The sequence below is a fragment of the Tachysurus fulvidraco genome, chromosome 10 (genome assembly GCF_022655615.1).
Source record: "Tachysurus fulvidraco isolate hzauxx_2018 chromosome 10, HZAU_PFXX_2.0, whole genome shotgun sequence".
NCBI classification, from domain to species: Eukaryota; Metazoa; Chordata; class Actinopteri; order Siluriformes; family Bagridae; genus Tachysurus; species Tachysurus fulvidraco.
The window spans coordinates 8,203,476-8,221,810 of NC_062527.1; the positions used below are offsets into that span (position 1 = coordinate 8,203,476).

An 18,335-nucleotide genomic window follows, 5' to 3' on the forward strand; every position below is an offset into this window, starting at 1 on the left:
AATAAAATGATGAGGGCAAAGATCTTAATGATGAAGAAGTTTATTCCAATGTAGCAGTGACAAAATACTTGAAGTACTTTGGGTTCATCGGAGTCAAGAAGAACAAATCCGGCTCAAGCATTTTATAGTTTTATGAAGTTTTGCTTTGAATGTGTATTAAGCGTAAGAACTGCGTGTCTGCCACATGGCTGGGTCACACAGTGAAATCTAGTCAGATGTCATTAAATGTAAATCATGGTCATGTACACCTTGGCTTGGTATTGTTACAGTTATCACCCAAATGGTCACTTTAAATGGTAATCACGGTCACGTGTACTCTTTGTTTAGTGACGGTTCTTGATATCCTGCTGCCGCTCCCATACTAACAATTTAATCATGTTTATTCATTTAGAGTTCTAAATGTTTTAACTTATGATACTTAAGCCTTTTTAGGAATGAGCTCTTTACATTTACAGTACATTTACAGCATCTGGCAGACGCCCTTATCGTGCTCTTAAGTACAAAAGTGCTTTTAAGTCTCTATCATTGAATACATTATCTCTGGTTCACTGTGTTACAGACTTAAGATACCATGAGCCTAAATCACTGTTGTTTTTTTAATATACACACATACAACAAACAGGAAAGAAAGTGCTTGTTGAAGTTTTTCATCAATAAGTTAGGTTATACTTATAGGTTAGGGTAGGCATGTTCGCCTCACACCTCTAGGGTCGGGGTTCGATTCCCGCCTCTGCCTTGTGTGTGCGGAGTTTGCATGTTCTCCCCGTGCCTCGGGGGTTTCCTCCAGGTACTCCGGTTTCCTCCCCCAGTCCAAAGACATGCATAGTAGGTTGATTGGCATCTCTGGAAAATTGTCCATAGTGTGTGATTGCGTGAGTGAATGAGAATGTGTGTGTGCCCTGCGTTGGGTTGGCACTCCGATGTTGGGAACAGTCGTGCAGTGCTGGTACTGTAGCTCTGAGGATGCTCTTTCTATCTTGGGGTGGGATCTGGGTGCATACAATCTGTAATTTCTTACATCCTCAAACAAGAAAGGAATTCTGAGAAATTTTGGGAAGTGAACTGGTTGAATTTAGCATGTGACTACAGCGAAGGTGGAAAAGTGTACACTGGTGGCAACACCACGGTCCACAGAACAAAACAAATTGACCCTTGAGGTATATGTATTCTAATGCAGGGTCTCAAAGTGCATCCCCGCAAATGTATTCAGTGTGTGAAGTAAGAAAGAATGAAACCTCTCAATTACCTCTCAAGTCTGTGTTGTCCAGAGACGTGAATTCACTCATTAAAATACAGAATAAGAACTCTGACCTTGATCATTTTCAGATTTTCACGTGTTCAAGAAACCGAATTTCTACGGACCAAGACCAAGGCTACAAAAAATGGTTTCTTAAAGCCACAAAATAAAAGGGTTTTTACACCTTCAGTCCATTACAGACAGGACATTGAATACCTCACTCTGACTTTTTCATATGTAATTATTAAGACACAAGAACAGATTCTTGACCTTTTAGCTCTAATTGCATATTGTGAATCATCCATCTTCCAATTATAAGTGTGGCTATATTTCTTTTGCTGGTATAATTAGTACATTACATTACATTATGAGTAGCAACAAATTAGTTTTCAACAGATTGATGGAGAATTGCATACAATTCCTGATTTAATCCTGTATAAATTCTGTACTTTATACTCCTCTACTGTAAATCTGTGCTTAGATTAGCTCCCTGCTTTATGTTGAAATGAATGGCAAGAAAATCATAGAAAATGGAGAAAATTATATCGTTTTATAGGGAAACAAAGTGACAATTGATCTTGAAGACTTTATTTTATGTTAAGTGTCGTTAACAATCCAATCTAAATGAGTCAGTCATTTCCATTATTCATGTACCTATATGTCAGCAAGTCATCAGTGTGAAATAGCTGTAACTAAGTGTATTGCTTTTTTTTATAACACTTGAAAAAAACATTAAATACAGAGGCTGAGATGCAGCTGTAGGCATTATAGGTGGTGTCCTACTGTGACTACTTGGTCACTATAGTGACGGGTTTAGTGACCAGCAGGCGACTGTGGGCAACAGGCTGTGAGTCCACATCATGGAGATACTGTGCCATCAAAGGGATCTTGGAGAAGTATTTCCGTGCCAACGCGTGTTTGTGCTTAATGTTGCAGATAAACACAGTGGCATATGTCTACAAGGAAGTGTTGAGATAAAAATGTGAGGTCATGCTTACATCACACACACAACATTATCTTGGTTGCAATAAACACAAGCCTAACGTGCTAGATAAGGAGTTTAAACTTTCAGAGAGTTACTGAATTTGTAAAATGGTTCCATTTCAGGCTTGGCGTTTTACATCAAAAGATTGACAGGACGATGAAACAAATAATCCCAGATAGATGATCAGATTAAAATGTTGATTAATAAATATAAATGATATATGATACATATGACATATGATTTAGCATAAACCTGAATCCAACCTTGTCTTCTATGTGCTTCTGCATATCATTAGTATTCATCCAGTAAGGTACATCTTACATCTTGAAGCAAGAAATATCTCTAAATAAGACGGTTAAAAGTGACATGGCTTACTCTCTACTCTTTAAATACATGTTGTATTTTAATGCTTTTCTCTCTACTCTTCTTTCTTTAATGCTCTACTCTCTACTCTTTAAATACATGTTGTATTTTAATGCTTTTCTTTGGACTGAAAGCATGTGTGTTTGCTTGTGTGTGGGTGTATATGTGAGTGCTTCTTACCGTCTCTAAGTTTTTAAGTTTGAAGTGAGCGGCTGCCTTGTTCTTGTTAAGCAGAAGGCAGTTCCAGGGGCTCCATTCATAACATCTGTCCCAGCGCACCATCAGCAGGTCGTGCAGGTTTCTACTCCCAGTCAGTGCACACTGACCACCCCATACCACATCCACAAGGTAGCGAAGATCCTGCTCCTATGAAAGAAATACACAGCATACTAGCATCCCCTATAATGGTTTTAATAGAATTTACTCTAATGATCTCCTTATAGCTATATGGTGTCTACAACTACCTGTATGAGGTAAGGGATCTTGGCATCCGGGTTGAGTTCTGATTCATCCTTGCACAGATGTTTGAGGATGTTCTTGTAACAGAAGAAGTCTTCCCTCTGCTGAGCCTCATTGTCCAGCTCTTTGCAACGGCGGCAAAGTCTCACCACGCGTGTGTTCACTGCCAAGGAGAACTCAGAGCTGGGCAGGAATTTAGTGCAGCCACGGCAAAAAATGACATTCTTCCTTAGCTGCTCTGGGTCTTGTGCCACCTGACAAACAAGAAAATAACAATAAACTTGTCTGTAAATTAGACAAAGCTCTTATATGTAGCTTATCCTGAATTTTTATTTACAGCTCAATGTGTGATTTATTGCTGTTCCAGGTTACATATTTATTGTCATAACTGCCCTACACAGAGCGTGGTTATCAAGTACTGTACACAGTTCAGTGTGCAATTTCATTAATTTAATTACTTGTGATATGATGAAATCTTGAATGGCACAATTTCAAGAAACGCGTCCACCAGATTGACCAGATTGTAAGGACAATTCAACTTTGTACACCAGCCATTCTTGACCAGAAACCAAGGCAGAAAATTCCTGTGCATCATAAAGTGACGACATGACGTGACATACGGCTAAGTACGGTGACCCATACTCAGAATTCGTTCTCTGCATTTGACCCATCCAAAGTGCACACACACAGCAGTGAACACACACACACCGTGAACACACACCCGGAGCAATGGGCAGCCATTTATGCTGCTGCACCCGGGGAGCAGTTGGGGGGTTCGGTGCCTTGCTCAAGAGCACCTCAGTCGTGTCATAGAGCTCATGTATGCAGAAGAAACCAGATAGCTCTTTCTTCCAAAGTTTTATGCCTCTCTGTGGTGCAGCACGGGCAGCAGTTTGAAAAGATGCTATGGGATGGCATCACATGTCCTTTTATAAGTTCATTTGAAGCTCATTACAGCAAATGTGGCCACTGTTTTAAATTAAAAAATGATATCAGGATGACAGACTGGTAGCCTAGACACAAAAAATTCCAGTTCTATCAACCTGTTTTTTGTTTCGTTCCATTGAGAGAACCCTACTATAGTCTATGAAGCAAAGGATCCCTTTGGGAAGGTAAACTTGTTAAGCTTTTATGATGAGTTCATTGGGCTGTATTTTATGAGCTTGTTTAGATTTATTTAAATTTTAGATTTGTTTACCATAAATAGTTAATTAAATCATTCATTTTCCCAGGTGATGATGGCAAAGAAAAACTCCCTGAGATCATATGAAGAAGAAACCTTGAGAGGAATCAGGCAAAGATTGTAGGTTTATATCTGCCAGCACACAAATAACAGACATGACTGGCTGTCTATAGACAAAGTAAGCTGAGATTTGGAACGCATGTGTTCAAGGAAACAGTGCTCTGAAAAAGCTAAAACATATTTTAAACTCACTAAAATGGCATTTGAAAACCAATAAATGAAAAATTAGTGGATTATTAAATTTCTCTTCATCTAAGAGGAAACTATATAGTTTTTGGTTAGGTTTTTGATTATAATACACTTATTTATGAGTTGATGACCAAGAATGGTATATCTTATACTTAATGGTACTTAATGATGCTTAAATGGAAAAATATAATACCATAACCACTGACCTGAAATCAGGCCATTCATCTAAAAATAGTCGTAGTAAAGCTTTGTGAGGTTACTGAGGACGGATGCATGGTGTAAGGACGTAGCTTTTCTTCAGCTATATGCCATGAATAAGGCACATGCTAGAGAGGTAAAATAACCGATAGTGAGTTAAATTAGTACACACCCGAAGCAGTTTGGATGCCTGGGGGTTGAAATGAGGGTTTTTGATGTACTGGAGGAAGAGTGTGGCAATCCTCTTCCTCAGCCCCTCTAGATTACTCTCCTTCACACCTCTCATCAGCAGATCGCCCTCTCTGTCAATCAACTCCAGGATCTCTCGAGTCAGCTTACAGTCATGTTCCTATACAAACAAACAAACAAAAAAACATGCAACTTTGCATTCAGGTCTTTATTCTATGGATTCTATTAAATAATAAGAAGAGCAAAGTTATACGATAGAAGCACTATTTTTTTTTATTTCTACTAGTTATGTCAGGATAGCATATTTAAAATCACATACACATTTTAACATATTTTAAAACAACGACAACAGAAAAAGAGAATACAGGATGTTGTTTACCTTGACAGTATTTTTGAGTGTAAGCAGCACATCAAGACGCTCATCCGGGCTTAGATAGTTCAGGGTGATGCTTCCATAGAGATCCCGAAGCTCTCTGGCCCTAATGATGTGCGGCGTATCCATCTGGGTCATTTTCCCATCAAACGATTGCCACTGCTTCGAGGCAGCACACTACACCATGGACAAACAAAATGCAGTACAGAAATGTCTGTGCACACTATGGAAAACCTAACAGCAGGTTCTTAATACATTGTAAAATGCACTAACCTTATTGAGGAACGTTTGCACTGCCATCTCCTGGCTCTTCTTTCCCGCAGCTATTCGGTGGGTTTCAATAGATGCAATGAACTGTGCCTCCTGATCCAAAAGAACACACAGAGCAGCTTTCCTTTCTGCTCCACACAGAGTGGCATTAATGTGCTCCATTTCTTCTTTTCTCCACTCTAGCACAAAGAGACAGTAGGAATGTTGCATGAAAATGTTAATCACACGAAGTTTACTCACTAAAACCGAAACTATGATGCCAAATATTATTTGTGTTCCCCTGAAAAGTGGAATAAAAGACTTGATTATGAATATGATGATAAAATAAACATTAGAAATCATTTTGTTCTGGTCCTTGTAATGTTCTTAAATCTAAGATAAAATATAATCAAAACGAATTAAATGCATCACTGCTTGAGAAAAATGTCTTCTCTTCCACCTGCCATAATTTTCTTGACACATTAGCTTCAGTTCAAAATACACAAAATACCTTCACTTCACCCCGATCTTTATCAATAAGTGAAATAAATGCAGTCCTAAATGGTTCAGGTTGCCGTGGTTGTGGAAGAAAAAACACAATTATCTGCAAAAAATGTGTAATATCCCACAATAGAAATAAAAAGCAACGGTACATTTGAGAGCTGCCTTTCTAAACTAGAGAAACTTTGACGGAAATGAAGGCTAGACATCAAATTATACACTATAATATACAAGAAATATCACCAATTCAAATTAAACCTGTTTGGATCCAAAATTTTGGGTGTTTATCGCAACACTTCTCACAACTGTCCAATAGTGCATACAGACAAAAGTTAGCCGGATTGGTTACAATCATTATTCCCAGTGTGAAATACAGTGCTGGATCTAATCTTTTGGATTTAATGCTTTGGGGATTGTGTGAAGATGGATATCATCATATACTCCACTACATTCAGTATATTTTAGACCAAATCCTCTTTCAGCAGGTTAAGAAATTGATGCAGAGGGATAAACAAGATAATAACCCAACACATACAGTACATTCAAATGATTACAGAAGAGCACAGAATCAGTGTTTTGAAAAGGCGGTCTCTAAAGCTATTGCTAACCTGTGGTCCAAATTCAAGTGTACAGATGACAAACCAAAGAATGTAACGTATTTTGATGTTCTGCAGATTATCAACCAGTGTTACCAACTTTGTAAAACAATACAGGAATCTTACTGTTTTATAGCACTCATATGTTTAAGCTCAAAAGATTACGCAGTATAGTATGTGTCATGAAATATATTCCTTTGTGGTCATTTTCATGAAGGTTGCTGATAAACTAAAACGATTAAACCTGTATATTAATCTCTCTTACGCGTTGTAGCTGTGAAGGGCACTTTTTCACACAGACACACTCCTACTTACTTTCTAGTGTATTATAAAGCAGTGCAAAGTCTTCTTTTTTCTCTGGGTTCATTCTCCGGTTGTATTCAGCTCTGATCTTCTCTTGCTTATCATCTCTCTTTCGTCTTTCTTCCATCTCAATCCAGGCCAGGCACATCTCCTTATGCAGTCTCAGCTGTGTGGTCAGTCGTTTGGCCAGCCAACGTCTAATATGTGTCTGAATAATAATGACCTGAAAGCATACAGGCAAGCCCATGATTCAATCTAATCTTTGCCCAAAGAATCAAACATATAGTTAAGTACACATTTATGGACCAGGACATACAGCATTAAGCCTCTTGCTGTGGTATTCATCTGCAGTGATGTATTTCCCTGGTGTGATGAGCTTGTCCTCCGTGGTGAATATGTAGCACCCAGGTTTAGTCATCTGAGTGGAGGTGGAAATGGTGCACTGCTGAGCCTGGTCCTTTACAGTGCATGTCTGGTGCAGAGAGATCACAAGCTTAGAAAACATTCACAAAATATAGTGCAAGTGTAGAAGAAAACCTGATGTACTGTAGACTGCAAGAAACTGCAGTAAAGATACAATCTGACTGTGAACCTATGGCAAGATGTTGGCAGTGAATACGACAGAGCTTAATTAAATTTGCTAAATAAAAAAACAGCAGAAATATCAGGATCCAGATGTGCAAAGCTGATAGAGACTTATCCCCAAAGACTTGCAGCTGTAACGCGTACATTTGTGGCCAAGAGGGGTATGAGTTTCTTTCTTCAATTCGCCTTAATATAAAAATCATCCATTACAAGGGCAAGTTTTTTTTTTAAATATGGAAAAGTTTAAGGAAAGTACTTATAAGGCTCCGTACATATATAAATATACACATGCATACCTATATATTTTGCTTTTATAGTTCATTTGAGTTCAAAATTCCATTGTTTTTACCTGTGTGTCTCTGCTGAACATCTCCACACCTCTATCAGGCCTCCTCCTGGCCACAGTCTGTATTCCAGCATGGTGGTACTCGGTTTTAGTGACTTTGTGGCAATATCCTCCCAAGAAAGGATTCTTTTTAGTGGTTCTTTCAATCTCAACCACCACATCCTGATAGGTATCTGTGTCTAAGGGTAGGAAGAAGTAAGATACAGGCAAGAAAGAGAATCTTTTTTCTAAAAAGCATCAAAAACTGTTCATTTGTTCATTAGTATCAGCTCCAAAGACACACAAATACAAAAGGACAAAAAACTGACCTGTCTGTACTCTGACGGTAATGACATCGGGCATGTTGCATTCCTGCTGAGGTTTAACTGGCTTGATGGGGTAATTTTCAGGATCTAATGAGCTCAGTTCGAACTGGACCGTGGCATGTGGTTGCACCCCAAGGCTCATCAGGGTCTGTTGATCCTCTATAGAATTACCTGACAACCAAACAGCACTACAGTCAAATGTTTACATTCCAGGTCCACTTCTGTTTGTACAAATGGCTTGTGTATGTGTGTAAGTATATATAATTAAAGAGTGTTTAATAAAGTGTGAACACCATTAAGTGTGAGCTGAATAAAGTCAGCTGGTACTCGCAGCTCATTGGCAAAATGATTCTTCAGGTCTTTAGTGGTGAGGCCAATCATAAAAGCCACAGTCATCATGTGTCCTTCTGGCATAAGTAAGATTTTAACTGGAAATACATAACATTACAAAGAGTTCAGAGACAATCTTTTTATGGTTTCACCATAAACAATCATATCGGTTTAGGCCTACTTAAACAAACAAAAGGACGATGCATATAATCTATGCAAAGGTCGACTGGATATACGTACACTACCGGTCAAATTTTTTGGACAACCCATGTTTCTCATATATACGGTATTAGAAAATTATGCAGATATTGTACTGAAAATAAGTAAAATGTTTCACTTCAGCATAACAAAACATTTTTGATCTGCTATTTAAAATTAAATAACATGAACAGCATGATTCTTGATCTTTTTCAACGATTGCCTACATTTTGTTTATAACTGACTGCAATACTTGTGCACCTGTATACAGGTATAATGCTATAAAAGTGTCTCATTCATGATTGACTGGCTATGCTGTCCGGTATTTTGTTAGACAAAATATGTATTTTTGTTCTTTGATTTTTATTTTCTGTAAATTATTGTCGGTATAAATGCACATCCAGTGAATGTAGTGTATCATTTTCTTTCTTGAAAATAAAACATGAGAATTTCACAGTGTCCAAGAACTTTTGACTGGTAGTTTCTGGTCTTCCATTGTATTCGATAAAGAGTGATTTTTGAACTAGTTATGAACTCACCTGTAGCTGTGGAGTTTCCCACAACATCGTCAGCAGGTTTGATTGCTTCTTGCTCCTGGGGACCTGTTCTGTCCTGTTCCATTCTTTGAGATGGTGAACTCGGCTCTTTTTCCACATCATCTGAGCCGATATCTACCTGGGTCTGTTGCACAGCTGTCTGATTGCTATCATCATCGTCTTTAAGCGCAGTTTGGGTCTGAATAGTGGCCTTTTCTGTCGTGTCGTGTTTTTGATCTGCTATTTAAAATGAAATAACATGAACAGCATAATTCTTGAGCTTTTTTAATTATTGACAAATTTTGTTTATGATTGACTGCAGTACTTGTGCACCTGTATACAGGTATAATGCTATAAAAGTGTCTCAATCACATTTGACTGGCTTTGCTGTCCAGTTGAACTGAATTAAAGCTTATTAGTGGGTCTGTTTTATAGTGGGTCAAATAGTGGGTCTGTTTTACCTCAGGTTAGGGTTATCTTTACATGTTTTTATAACAATCAGTGGCAACCATGGGAGGCAAAAGTGAACTAACAAGAGAGAATAGGCAAGCTATGTTTACACTGAAGAATGAAGGCATTTCTTACAGAAAAATTGACCAGAAACTCAAAATACCAGTGGGTATTTTAGCAAACAACATTAAGAGGCTTGCAGAAACAGGGAAGAATGCTGGTCGGAAAAGAACTGGAAGACCTCGTTCAACAAGAAAACCAGAGGAGAACTTTATAAGTTTCCAGCCTACATAGCAGAAAGCTAAGTTCACCATCATAGCACAGCTTAATGCAACTAGTTTGAAAGGGCAGAGGAAACTTCGGGAAGCTGGCTTTATAGGGCATGTAGCTGCCAAGAAACCCCTGCTGAGCGCGCCCAACAAGGTCAAAAGGCTTCTTTGGGCAAAGGAACACAAAAATTTGATTGTTGCTGACAAGAAAAATGTCTTGTGGTCTGATGAATCAAATTTTAATATTTTGGCTCTAAGCAAAGATTTTACGTGAATCGCAGAACTGGTGAGAAGATGATACCAGTCTGAGTAGCACCAACTGTTAAGCATGGAGGCAGAAGGTTTACAATATGGTGGTGTTTTATGGGCTCTAGAGTCAGTGACCGGAATTCTTAACAAAGAAGGTTACCATAGTATTCTCCAGAGACTGACCAGTCCTTCTTACTACAACAGGACAATAATCCAAAACACACATCTAAGTTTGCCAGAACTATATGAAGAAAAAAGAAAAAGAAGAAAGGCTGAAAATAATACCATGGCCCCCGCAGTCACCCGACCTTAACCCTCTTCAACAGTTCTGGAGTGAACTTTCAGAACAATATTTACAATCCTCCTACTTCACAGAATGCCTAGAATTTGTTCTACAGTTCTAGACTCTTCCCCTGAAATCTAGGGATTTTTGTTAGACAAAATTTAGACATAATTTCACAGTGTCCAAGAACTTTTGACTAGTAGTTTCTGGTTTTCCATTGCATTTGATGAAGAGTGATTTTTGAACTAGTTATGAACTCACCTGTAGCTGTGGAGATTCCCACAACATCGTCAGCAGGTTTGATTGCTTCTTGCTCCTGGGGACCTGTTCTGTTCTGTTCCATTCTTTGAGATGGTGAACTCGGCTCTTTTTCCACATCATCTGAGCCGATATCTACCTGGGTCTGTTGCACAGCTGTCTGATTGCTATCATCATCGTCTTTAAGCGCAGTTTGGGTCTGAGTAGCGGCCTTTTCTGTCGTGTCCTCATCTGGATCATGCAGGTTTAAATTGTTATCTTTCTCCATAACAAAACATTTTTGATCTGCTATTTAAAATGAAATAACATGAACAGCATAATTCTTGAACTTTTTCAATGATTCCCTAAATTTTGTTTATAATTGACTGCAGTACTTGTGCACCTGTATACAGGTGTAATGCTATGTCTCTCAATCACAGTTGACTGGCTTTACTGTCCAGTTGAACTGAATTAAAGCTTATTAGTGGGTCTGTTTTATAGTGGGTCAAATAGTGGGTCTGTTTTACCTCAGGTTAGGGTTATCTTTGCATGTTTTTATAACAATCAGTGGCAACCATGGGAGGCAAAAATGAACTAACAAGAGAGAATAGGCAAGCTATGTTTACACTGAAGAATGAAGGCATTTCTTACAGAAAAATTGACCAGAAACTCAAAATACCAGTGAGTATTGTAGCAAACAACATTAAGAGGGTTGCAGAAACTAGGAAGAATGCTGGTCGGAAAAAAACTGGAAGACCTCATTCAACAAGAAAACCAGAGAAGAACTTTATAAGAGTCTCCAGCCTACATAGCAGAAAGCTAAGTTCACCAGAAATCATAGCACAGCTTAATGCAACTAGTTTGAAAGGGCAGAGGAAACTTCGGGAAGCTGGCTTTATAGGGCATGTAGCTGCCAAGAAACCCCTGCTGAGAGCGCCCAACAAGGTCAAAAGGCTTCTTTGGGCAAAGGAACACAAAAATTGGAATGCTGCTGACTAGAGAAATGTCTTGTGGTCTGATGAATCAAATTTTAACATTTTCGGTTCTAAGCGAAGATTTTACGTGCATCGCAGAACTGGTGAGAAGATGATACCAGTCTGGAGGCAGAAGGTTTACAATATGGTGGTGTTTTATGGGCTCTAGAGTCAGTGACCGGAATTCTTAACAAAGAAGGTTACCATAGTATTCTCCAGAGACTGACCAGTCCTTCATACTACAATAGGACAATGATCCAAAACACACATCTAAGTTTGCCAGAATTATCTGAAGAAAAAAGAACAAGAAGGAAGGCTTAAAATAATGACATGTCACCCGACCTTAACCCTCTTCAACAGTTCTGGAGTGAACTTTCAGAACAATATTTACAATCCTCCTACTTCACAGAATGCCTAGAATTTGTTTGGCAGGTCTAGACTCTTCCCCTGAAATCTAGGGTTTTTTGTTTGACAAAATATTTATTTTTGTTCTTTGATTTTTATTTTCTGTAAATTATTGTCGGTATAAATGCACATCCAGTGAATGTAGTGTATCATTTTCTTTCTTGAAAATAAAACATGAGAATTTCACAGTGTCCAAGAACTTTTGACTGGTAGTTTCTGGTCTTCCATTGTATTCGATAAAGAGGGATTTTTGAACTAGTTATGAACTCACCTGTAGCTGTGGAGTTTCCCACAACATCGTCAGCAGGTTTGATTGCTTCTTGCTCCTGGGGACCTGTTCTGTTCTGTTCCATTCTTTGAGATGGTGAACTCGGCTCTTTTTCCACATCATCTGAGCCGATATCTACCTGGGTCTGTTGCACAGATGTCTGATTGCTATCATCATCCTCCGTAAGCGCAGTTTGGGTCTGAATAGTGGTCTTTTCTGTCGTGTCCTCATCTGAATTATGCAGGTTTAAATTGTTATCTTTCTCCATAACTTCGCGCTCAATTTCCTCATCTGCCATTGCTAATTAGAACTAGCCTAGCGATGCTAGGTAATGGAAAAATTGTTTGGAGGTTACTATGGTAACCGCGACGTCACGTGATTCGGTTCCGTAGAGACAGACTCGTTACAGTATATAGCCTGTGTTTATATACAATGACAGACAGCCTTTGTAGCGTCAGGGATCTAAACATGTTTGCACCCCAGGACCTCTTTAAATTAAATTAATAATTTAAATTTAATTAACATTAAAGTAAATTCAACTGATCCCATCTGAGCCTAATAGATGGGATTACCTTGGTTATTTAATGAAACCTCAGTTGATTGATTTTGTTCTGTTGTACTCTGGCAACCACGATTGTTTTTACCTTGTCTTATTTTTTGAATGTAAATTGAAAATAGAGACACAAGGACTTTAATCCTCACACATACATGCACCATGCACTGTAATAGAAACACATGCACCCTGCACATTCATGCAGTTAACTAATCAGCCAATCATGTGACAGCAGTGTCATGCAACACATCATGCAGATACACGTCAGAAGCTTCAGTTAAAGTTCACATAAGACATCAAAATGAAGAGAAAGTGTGATCACACTCAACAGACTCAATGATTGGCTGATTAGATATAAATGTATAAATGTGCAAGTGTGCAAGGTGTTTGTAATAAAGTGGATGGTGAGTGTGTACTTGTGCACTAACGCAAAATAAAACATCTAACCTGACGGTATTATTCTGCAAAGGTCAGGTTTTTCAGGAGTGTCCAGCTCCCTGTACCAATGTCACAAAATCCTGCGTAACTCTAGCCCCGTTAAGACTGGTGAATGATTATGCATATATTGTTAATGATAAATCTGACTAGGTTACAAAGATCTATAAAGAATACTGCTGTAATAGGAGTAATCGGAGTAGTATGGATTATTAGAGTAGGTTTTTTTTGAGTTTTAAATACATAAAGAGAATTTTTATGCTCTGACACAGTGTGCATTGAGGCCTGTTACACAGTAATTTGATTATAAAATATACAATTATAAAATAGCAGGTTACCAGCTGAAAATGATCATACACGCTAACAAGTGACAACACTCTAGTTTCCTTTTATGCATATGCCTTCTGAAAGCAGGTGAAAGCCAAAAATAGATCATCACTGTGTGCTCAGAGTATCTCAGTGCACAGTGAGGTTTGACAGCATACAGCTACTGTAAACCAATGGCAACCTGTGATTTTACTGGAACTATATTTTTCAAGGTGAGATTAGCATTTGTGCTTGAAGAAAGGTGCCTAAAATAGTTTAGACGAGTGCAAAGTTTTCTCACACAAATGCTATTACTTTACTTTGTAGCTTAGTATGTTTCAATGTCATGTCTATTACCATTAGTACCAGTTTTTTCAGGCACTAAGAGTTTATATATTGTAGCTATGTCCCCTGTGAAAAGGTAACCTTTATTGTACAGTATATAATAACATGTTAAGTATAATGAATTCAATACAAAAAGAGCATATTTAATGACCTATGAGCTGTAGGTGACCTTATACAAAATTGCCCTGCAGAAGTAAGCTTTAATTTAATTTATTTTTTTTGAAACATTGTAGAAAACTCCTGCATGCAGAACATTTTAAGCACTTTTACAGTGTGCATGATTCAATTCATTCCACAGGATTTATGGCATGGGCATATTACTTTGGTATTAAACAGCTCCTTGTTTTTTCCCCACGGTAATTGATGATAAAGGGATTTGCTTAGGTAGATTTTTTTTTGTCAAATGTAAGAATGATTGATTTCTGGAAAATAAATATCAAGCTTCATTTTTCAAGGATGCATTTATTTGCATTCGTATTGAGTTTTAATAAAATACAGTTTTAAAAGTGCCAATAATTTTGAGAGTGCCATGTATTATTATTATTATTATTATTATTATTATTATTATTATTATTATTATTATTATTATTATCAAATGCTTTTTTTTAATTAAAGGAAAAGAATGTCATCATTGTGTGCTATGTTTGTATCAAACCCTTCATTTCTCCCTTTAAGAGTAATTAATAATGGACACTACAGACGAAGCAGATGAGGATGACCAGCTTCTCAATTATGCCATCCAGCTGAGTATTGAAGAGTCTTGGAGCAATAATTTTCCAGCAAGGTATGATGCAAAAAAAAAGGAATAATTTTTATAATAAAACAATTATAAATCTTACTTTCATTGTTTATAGAAATGTATGTCACTCTTGACAATCACTTGTATCTTAAAACTATAGTGTGGAAAATCAGAAAATATTTGATGCCATCAAAATGGGTAAGATTTGCAGTAAAGCTGTAAAGTCTTCAAATGCATGCTGTGCATACAGTCTTTACCTGTGTCATCATGTCTAGCGAAATGCAGCAGGAGAATCCCTTCTATCCGCAGGTGACCTGTATATATTGCACGAGATGTCGGACTACCCGGCTGCATTTACTGAGGTGGATGCAAAAGGATGGTACCCGCTCCACAGGGCATCGGTACAACAGTCAGTACAAGTGCTGGAGAGAGTGATATATGGTGAGGAAGTCACTTACATACATCTGCACAGTCACTGGTGAGGTCTATGTATGCTGTGGCCACAGAATATCTAGAAAAAAGATAGTAGTGATATCATTGCTCACTTTTTGACAGCATCTTATAGGCTGACCCTTGAGGAGGAAACAGCAGATGGAGAGACCCCTTTGACTCTGGCTACTCAAGCAGGATTGGTAGAGATTGTGCAGACTTTGCTGGATCATGGAGCTTCTCCTCATAAAACCAATGGAAGAAATGAATCTCCTCTGTTACTGGGTATTACTACGTCTTTACTAACAGACCAATCTAATCGTAAAAACTCCATGCATAAATTTCAATGGCATAAGATTTCATGAATGCTTTTCTTTTGCAGCTGTAAGAACAGATTCTTTTGATATAGCTCTAGCTCTTATAAATCGAGGTGCACAGGTGAACCAGGTCTGTCTGAAGAAGTGGACAGCAATGCATGAGGCGGCTAAAGTGGGCTACATTGACATCCTGAAACTTTTACTGAAGCACGGAGGCCAGATCTCAGAGACAGATCAGCACGGGGTCACCCCAATGGGTATTGCTGCAGAATATGCCCAGGCAGAAGTTCTAGATATCCTTATTCACAATGGTAAGGATCAAATAACATAATTGAAAGAATGCTGAATACTCAGCTGATGTTTAAAAAATCCAATTGGAAGATTCATTACCAAAAAATAGTTCCTATTCAAACTGTAAATTTAGGCTCTTTGTTTTACATCAACAGGTGGCGATGTAAATGCTCAGGCACCGAATGGGGACACTGTTTTGTACGATGCTGCTGGTGCTGGTAATCCTGACTGTATCAACCTTCTCCTCCAAAATGGGGCCAATCCCAACATAGCCAGCCTCTCTGCACTACTCCCTATTCATCGAGCTGCTTACGAAGGGCACTTCCTGTAAGTACCTAGAGATAGGTACTTACAGGAAGTACCTAGAGATAGGCAGCAGCAGGTTAATTACATTCAATGTTAATCGGTGTCCCAATATGCAATTTATGCTTATGGTTAAAGGTATCATGGAACAAGTTTCTTCATTAAATTATTCAGCAATCAATTGATTTCCTTTAGGGCATTGAGGATGTTGATCCCTGTTACTACAAGAAGGGCTCTGCGGCTTGCGGGTCAGAGTCCCATTCACTCAGCAGCAGATGGTGGCCATGTACAGTGCCTCGAGCTTCTTCTGGAGAATGGATTTGATGTCAATTCCCTTCTAGACAAGCATATATCTGAAAACTATGGTGATATGAGGAAGAGCGCCCTTTATTTCTGTGTTTCCAATGGAGATGTGACTTGCACTCAGCTGTTGCTCAAAGCTGGCGCTAAACCTGACCTGGATCCTCTGAGCTGTCTCCTGGTGGCAGTGAGAGCTAGCAGATATGAGATAGTCAAGCTGCTTCTGGCCAACGAAGCTGACGTGAACTACTACTTTACAGTGGTCAATGATACTCTGTTCCCCACTGCGCTACAGTACTGCCTTAAGGATGAGATGTTAATGAGGATGCTACTTAACAGTGGCTATGATGCAGATAAATGCTTCATCTGCCACCATGACTCATCATGGCCTGACCAGAGCCATCGCTCAGACCATTCGAGTGAAAAGATCCCTGTGAGTTTGCCATAGATTTGCTAGAAAAAAATGAGTTATAACTGAGACTAGATGATATACAATTAGAGAAAATATTTTAATCCATTTTTTCTCAATAAGGATGGTTTCTCTTAGAAGAAAAGAGAAACCATCCTTATTGAGAAAAAAAATGAACTGAAATATTTTCTCTAATTGTATATCATCTAGCATGCTTGTTTACACTAATGTCGTTTGTGTAGTTTTGTGACTTCGTCAGTGTCTCCTGGCTGGTGCGGTATGCAGGAAGAGCTGTGCGGGTTCTTCTGGACTACGTCGCCTACGTCCCAATCTGTTCAAAACTGAAAATGGTTCTGCAGAAGCACAAAGAATGGCCAGACATTTGTGACATATTAGGTGAATAACTAAAACTATGACTGCAACAATATGCTCTTAGGTGTTAATAAAACATGAAAGTGATGAATTATTGAAGCATGATGTAGTGCGGTTCATGGTGGTACTGTATATAAACTTTTCCAGGAAACCCCCGGTCTCTAAAGCACATGTGCAGGCTGTTGATCAGAAGAAAGATGACTCCAAGAAGACTGGGGGACCCAAGCATTATCAACTCTGCTCCATTCCCACCTTTACTTAAGAAGTACTTGATGTATAGAGAGTTTGACCTGTATGACAAATTTTGCACAGATTAATGATCATATTCAATCAAGGAATAAAAAAACAGCAAACAATACAAATACTGTGAAGATGTTCTAACAAAGGAAGCTTACTTTTCAAGTATACTGTACAATACATACCTGTTAAGTAAAAAGAGAGAGAGAGAGAGAGAGAGAGAGAGAGAGAGAGAGAGAGAGAGAGAGAGAGAGAGAAAGAGAAATTAATGCTAAGCTATTATGCAACCACTGGACTTGAGCAAAGACAATAAAGAGAAATAAGAATTTTACAGTCTTAAATTAGAAATTGTTTTAAAGGGGTACGTTTTAATAAAGACAGCCTTCTGGTGCTACGATGAAAGACCACTTTGTTTTATGTGGATGTAAGAGTTTGTTATTTGTTCTTTGTGTACTGTAAATATTCTTTTCACATTTCACATACTGTTCTTTTTTTGTGTTGTAAACAGTAGGGATGTTCATTTTAATACAGTTGTTTGAGTACATATGACACTACTCAGTCCAGTCTGCAGGGAATCACCTATATTTTTACAAACGATTTTACTTATAATATAAAAATGCCTTCTGAACAGTCTAGAGAGATGAATGCATAGTGAAGCCTTGCCTTGTTCAAATTCAGTGTTGTCTCAGTATGACCCATTTCGTAGCCCCCAGTCTGCCATGATATTTAGATTTTGTCCCATTTTCCTCATAACCATGGTTAAAATGAAATATGTGCTTTCTGACATCTGACACTAAAAACAGTGATGGTCTGAGAAAATAAACCTGAATTCTCTTATAGCTTACAAGATGAGTCATTATTTATTATTCACCAATATGCAAAATACATATTGGTCAAGAGCATTGGCACCACTAAATGGGGGAAGTTAGGATGATTCTAAGGGCCCACGCACTTTTGGGGCCCTCGGAGGCTTGTATGT

General features: G+C 38.3%; 2 protein-coding genes across 6 annotated transcripts; one reads left to right on the forward strand and one right to left on the reverse strand.

The window, feature by feature from the left end:
- Positions 1 to 1,809: 1,809 nt before the first annotated feature.
- On the reverse strand, positions 1,810 to 12,663 carry iqub (IQ motif and ubiquitin domain containing). 4 transcript variants are annotated; one of them, XM_047820059.1, is made up of 14 exons: positions 12,324 to 12,662; positions 10,698 to 10,925; positions 9,189 to 9,422; positions 8,415 to 8,549; positions 8,125 to 8,292; positions 7,820 to 7,995; positions 7,202 to 7,357; positions 6,898 to 7,108; positions 5,510 to 5,685; positions 5,243 to 5,413; positions 4,847 to 5,023; positions 3,050 to 3,298; positions 2,766 to 2,951; positions 1,810 to 2,193 (listed from the first exon to the last, which is right to left on the reverse strand). In XM_047820059.1, the coding sequence occupies exons 1-14, from the start codon at positions 12,616 to 12,618 to the stop codon at positions 2,026 to 2,028; spliced, it is 2,730 nt and encodes a 909-aa protein (XP_047676015.1). In that variant the 5' UTR covers positions 12,619 to 12,662; the 3' UTR covers positions 1,810 to 2,025. The 4 variants fall into 4 exon arrangements, with proteins under 4 accessions (XP_047676015.1, XP_027029299.2, XP_027029300.2 ...); XM_027173498.2 differs by having other exon boundaries at positions 9,189 to 9,425; XM_047820060.1 differs by lacking the exon at positions 1,810 to 2,193 and adding an exon at positions 2,499 to 2,564 and having other exon boundaries at positions 9,189 to 9,425; positions 12,324 to 12,663.
- Positions 12,664 to 13,521: 858 nt separating this feature from the next.
- On the forward strand, positions 13,522 to 17,617 carry asb15a (ankyrin repeat and SOCS box containing 15a). Of its 2 annotated transcripts, XM_027173042.2 has the most exons (10): positions 13,522 to 13,847; positions 14,635 to 14,743; positions 14,859 to 14,896; positions 15,008 to 15,139; positions 15,254 to 15,412; positions 15,510 to 15,755; positions 15,891 to 16,062; positions 16,234 to 16,771; positions 16,990 to 17,143; positions 17,267 to 17,617. In XM_027173042.2, exons 2-10 carry the CDS (start codon positions 14,646 to 14,648, stop codon positions 17,434 to 17,436), a joined length of 1,707 nt encoding a protein of 568 aa, XP_027028843.2. In that variant the 5' UTR covers positions 13,522 to 13,847; positions 14,635 to 14,645; the 3' UTR covers positions 17,437 to 17,617. The 2 variants fall into 2 exon arrangements, with proteins under 2 accessions (XP_027028843.2, XP_047675220.1); XM_047819264.1 differs by lacking the exons at positions 13,522 to 13,847; positions 14,859 to 14,896.
- The last annotated feature ends 718 nt before the right edge of the window (positions 17,618 to 18,335 follow it).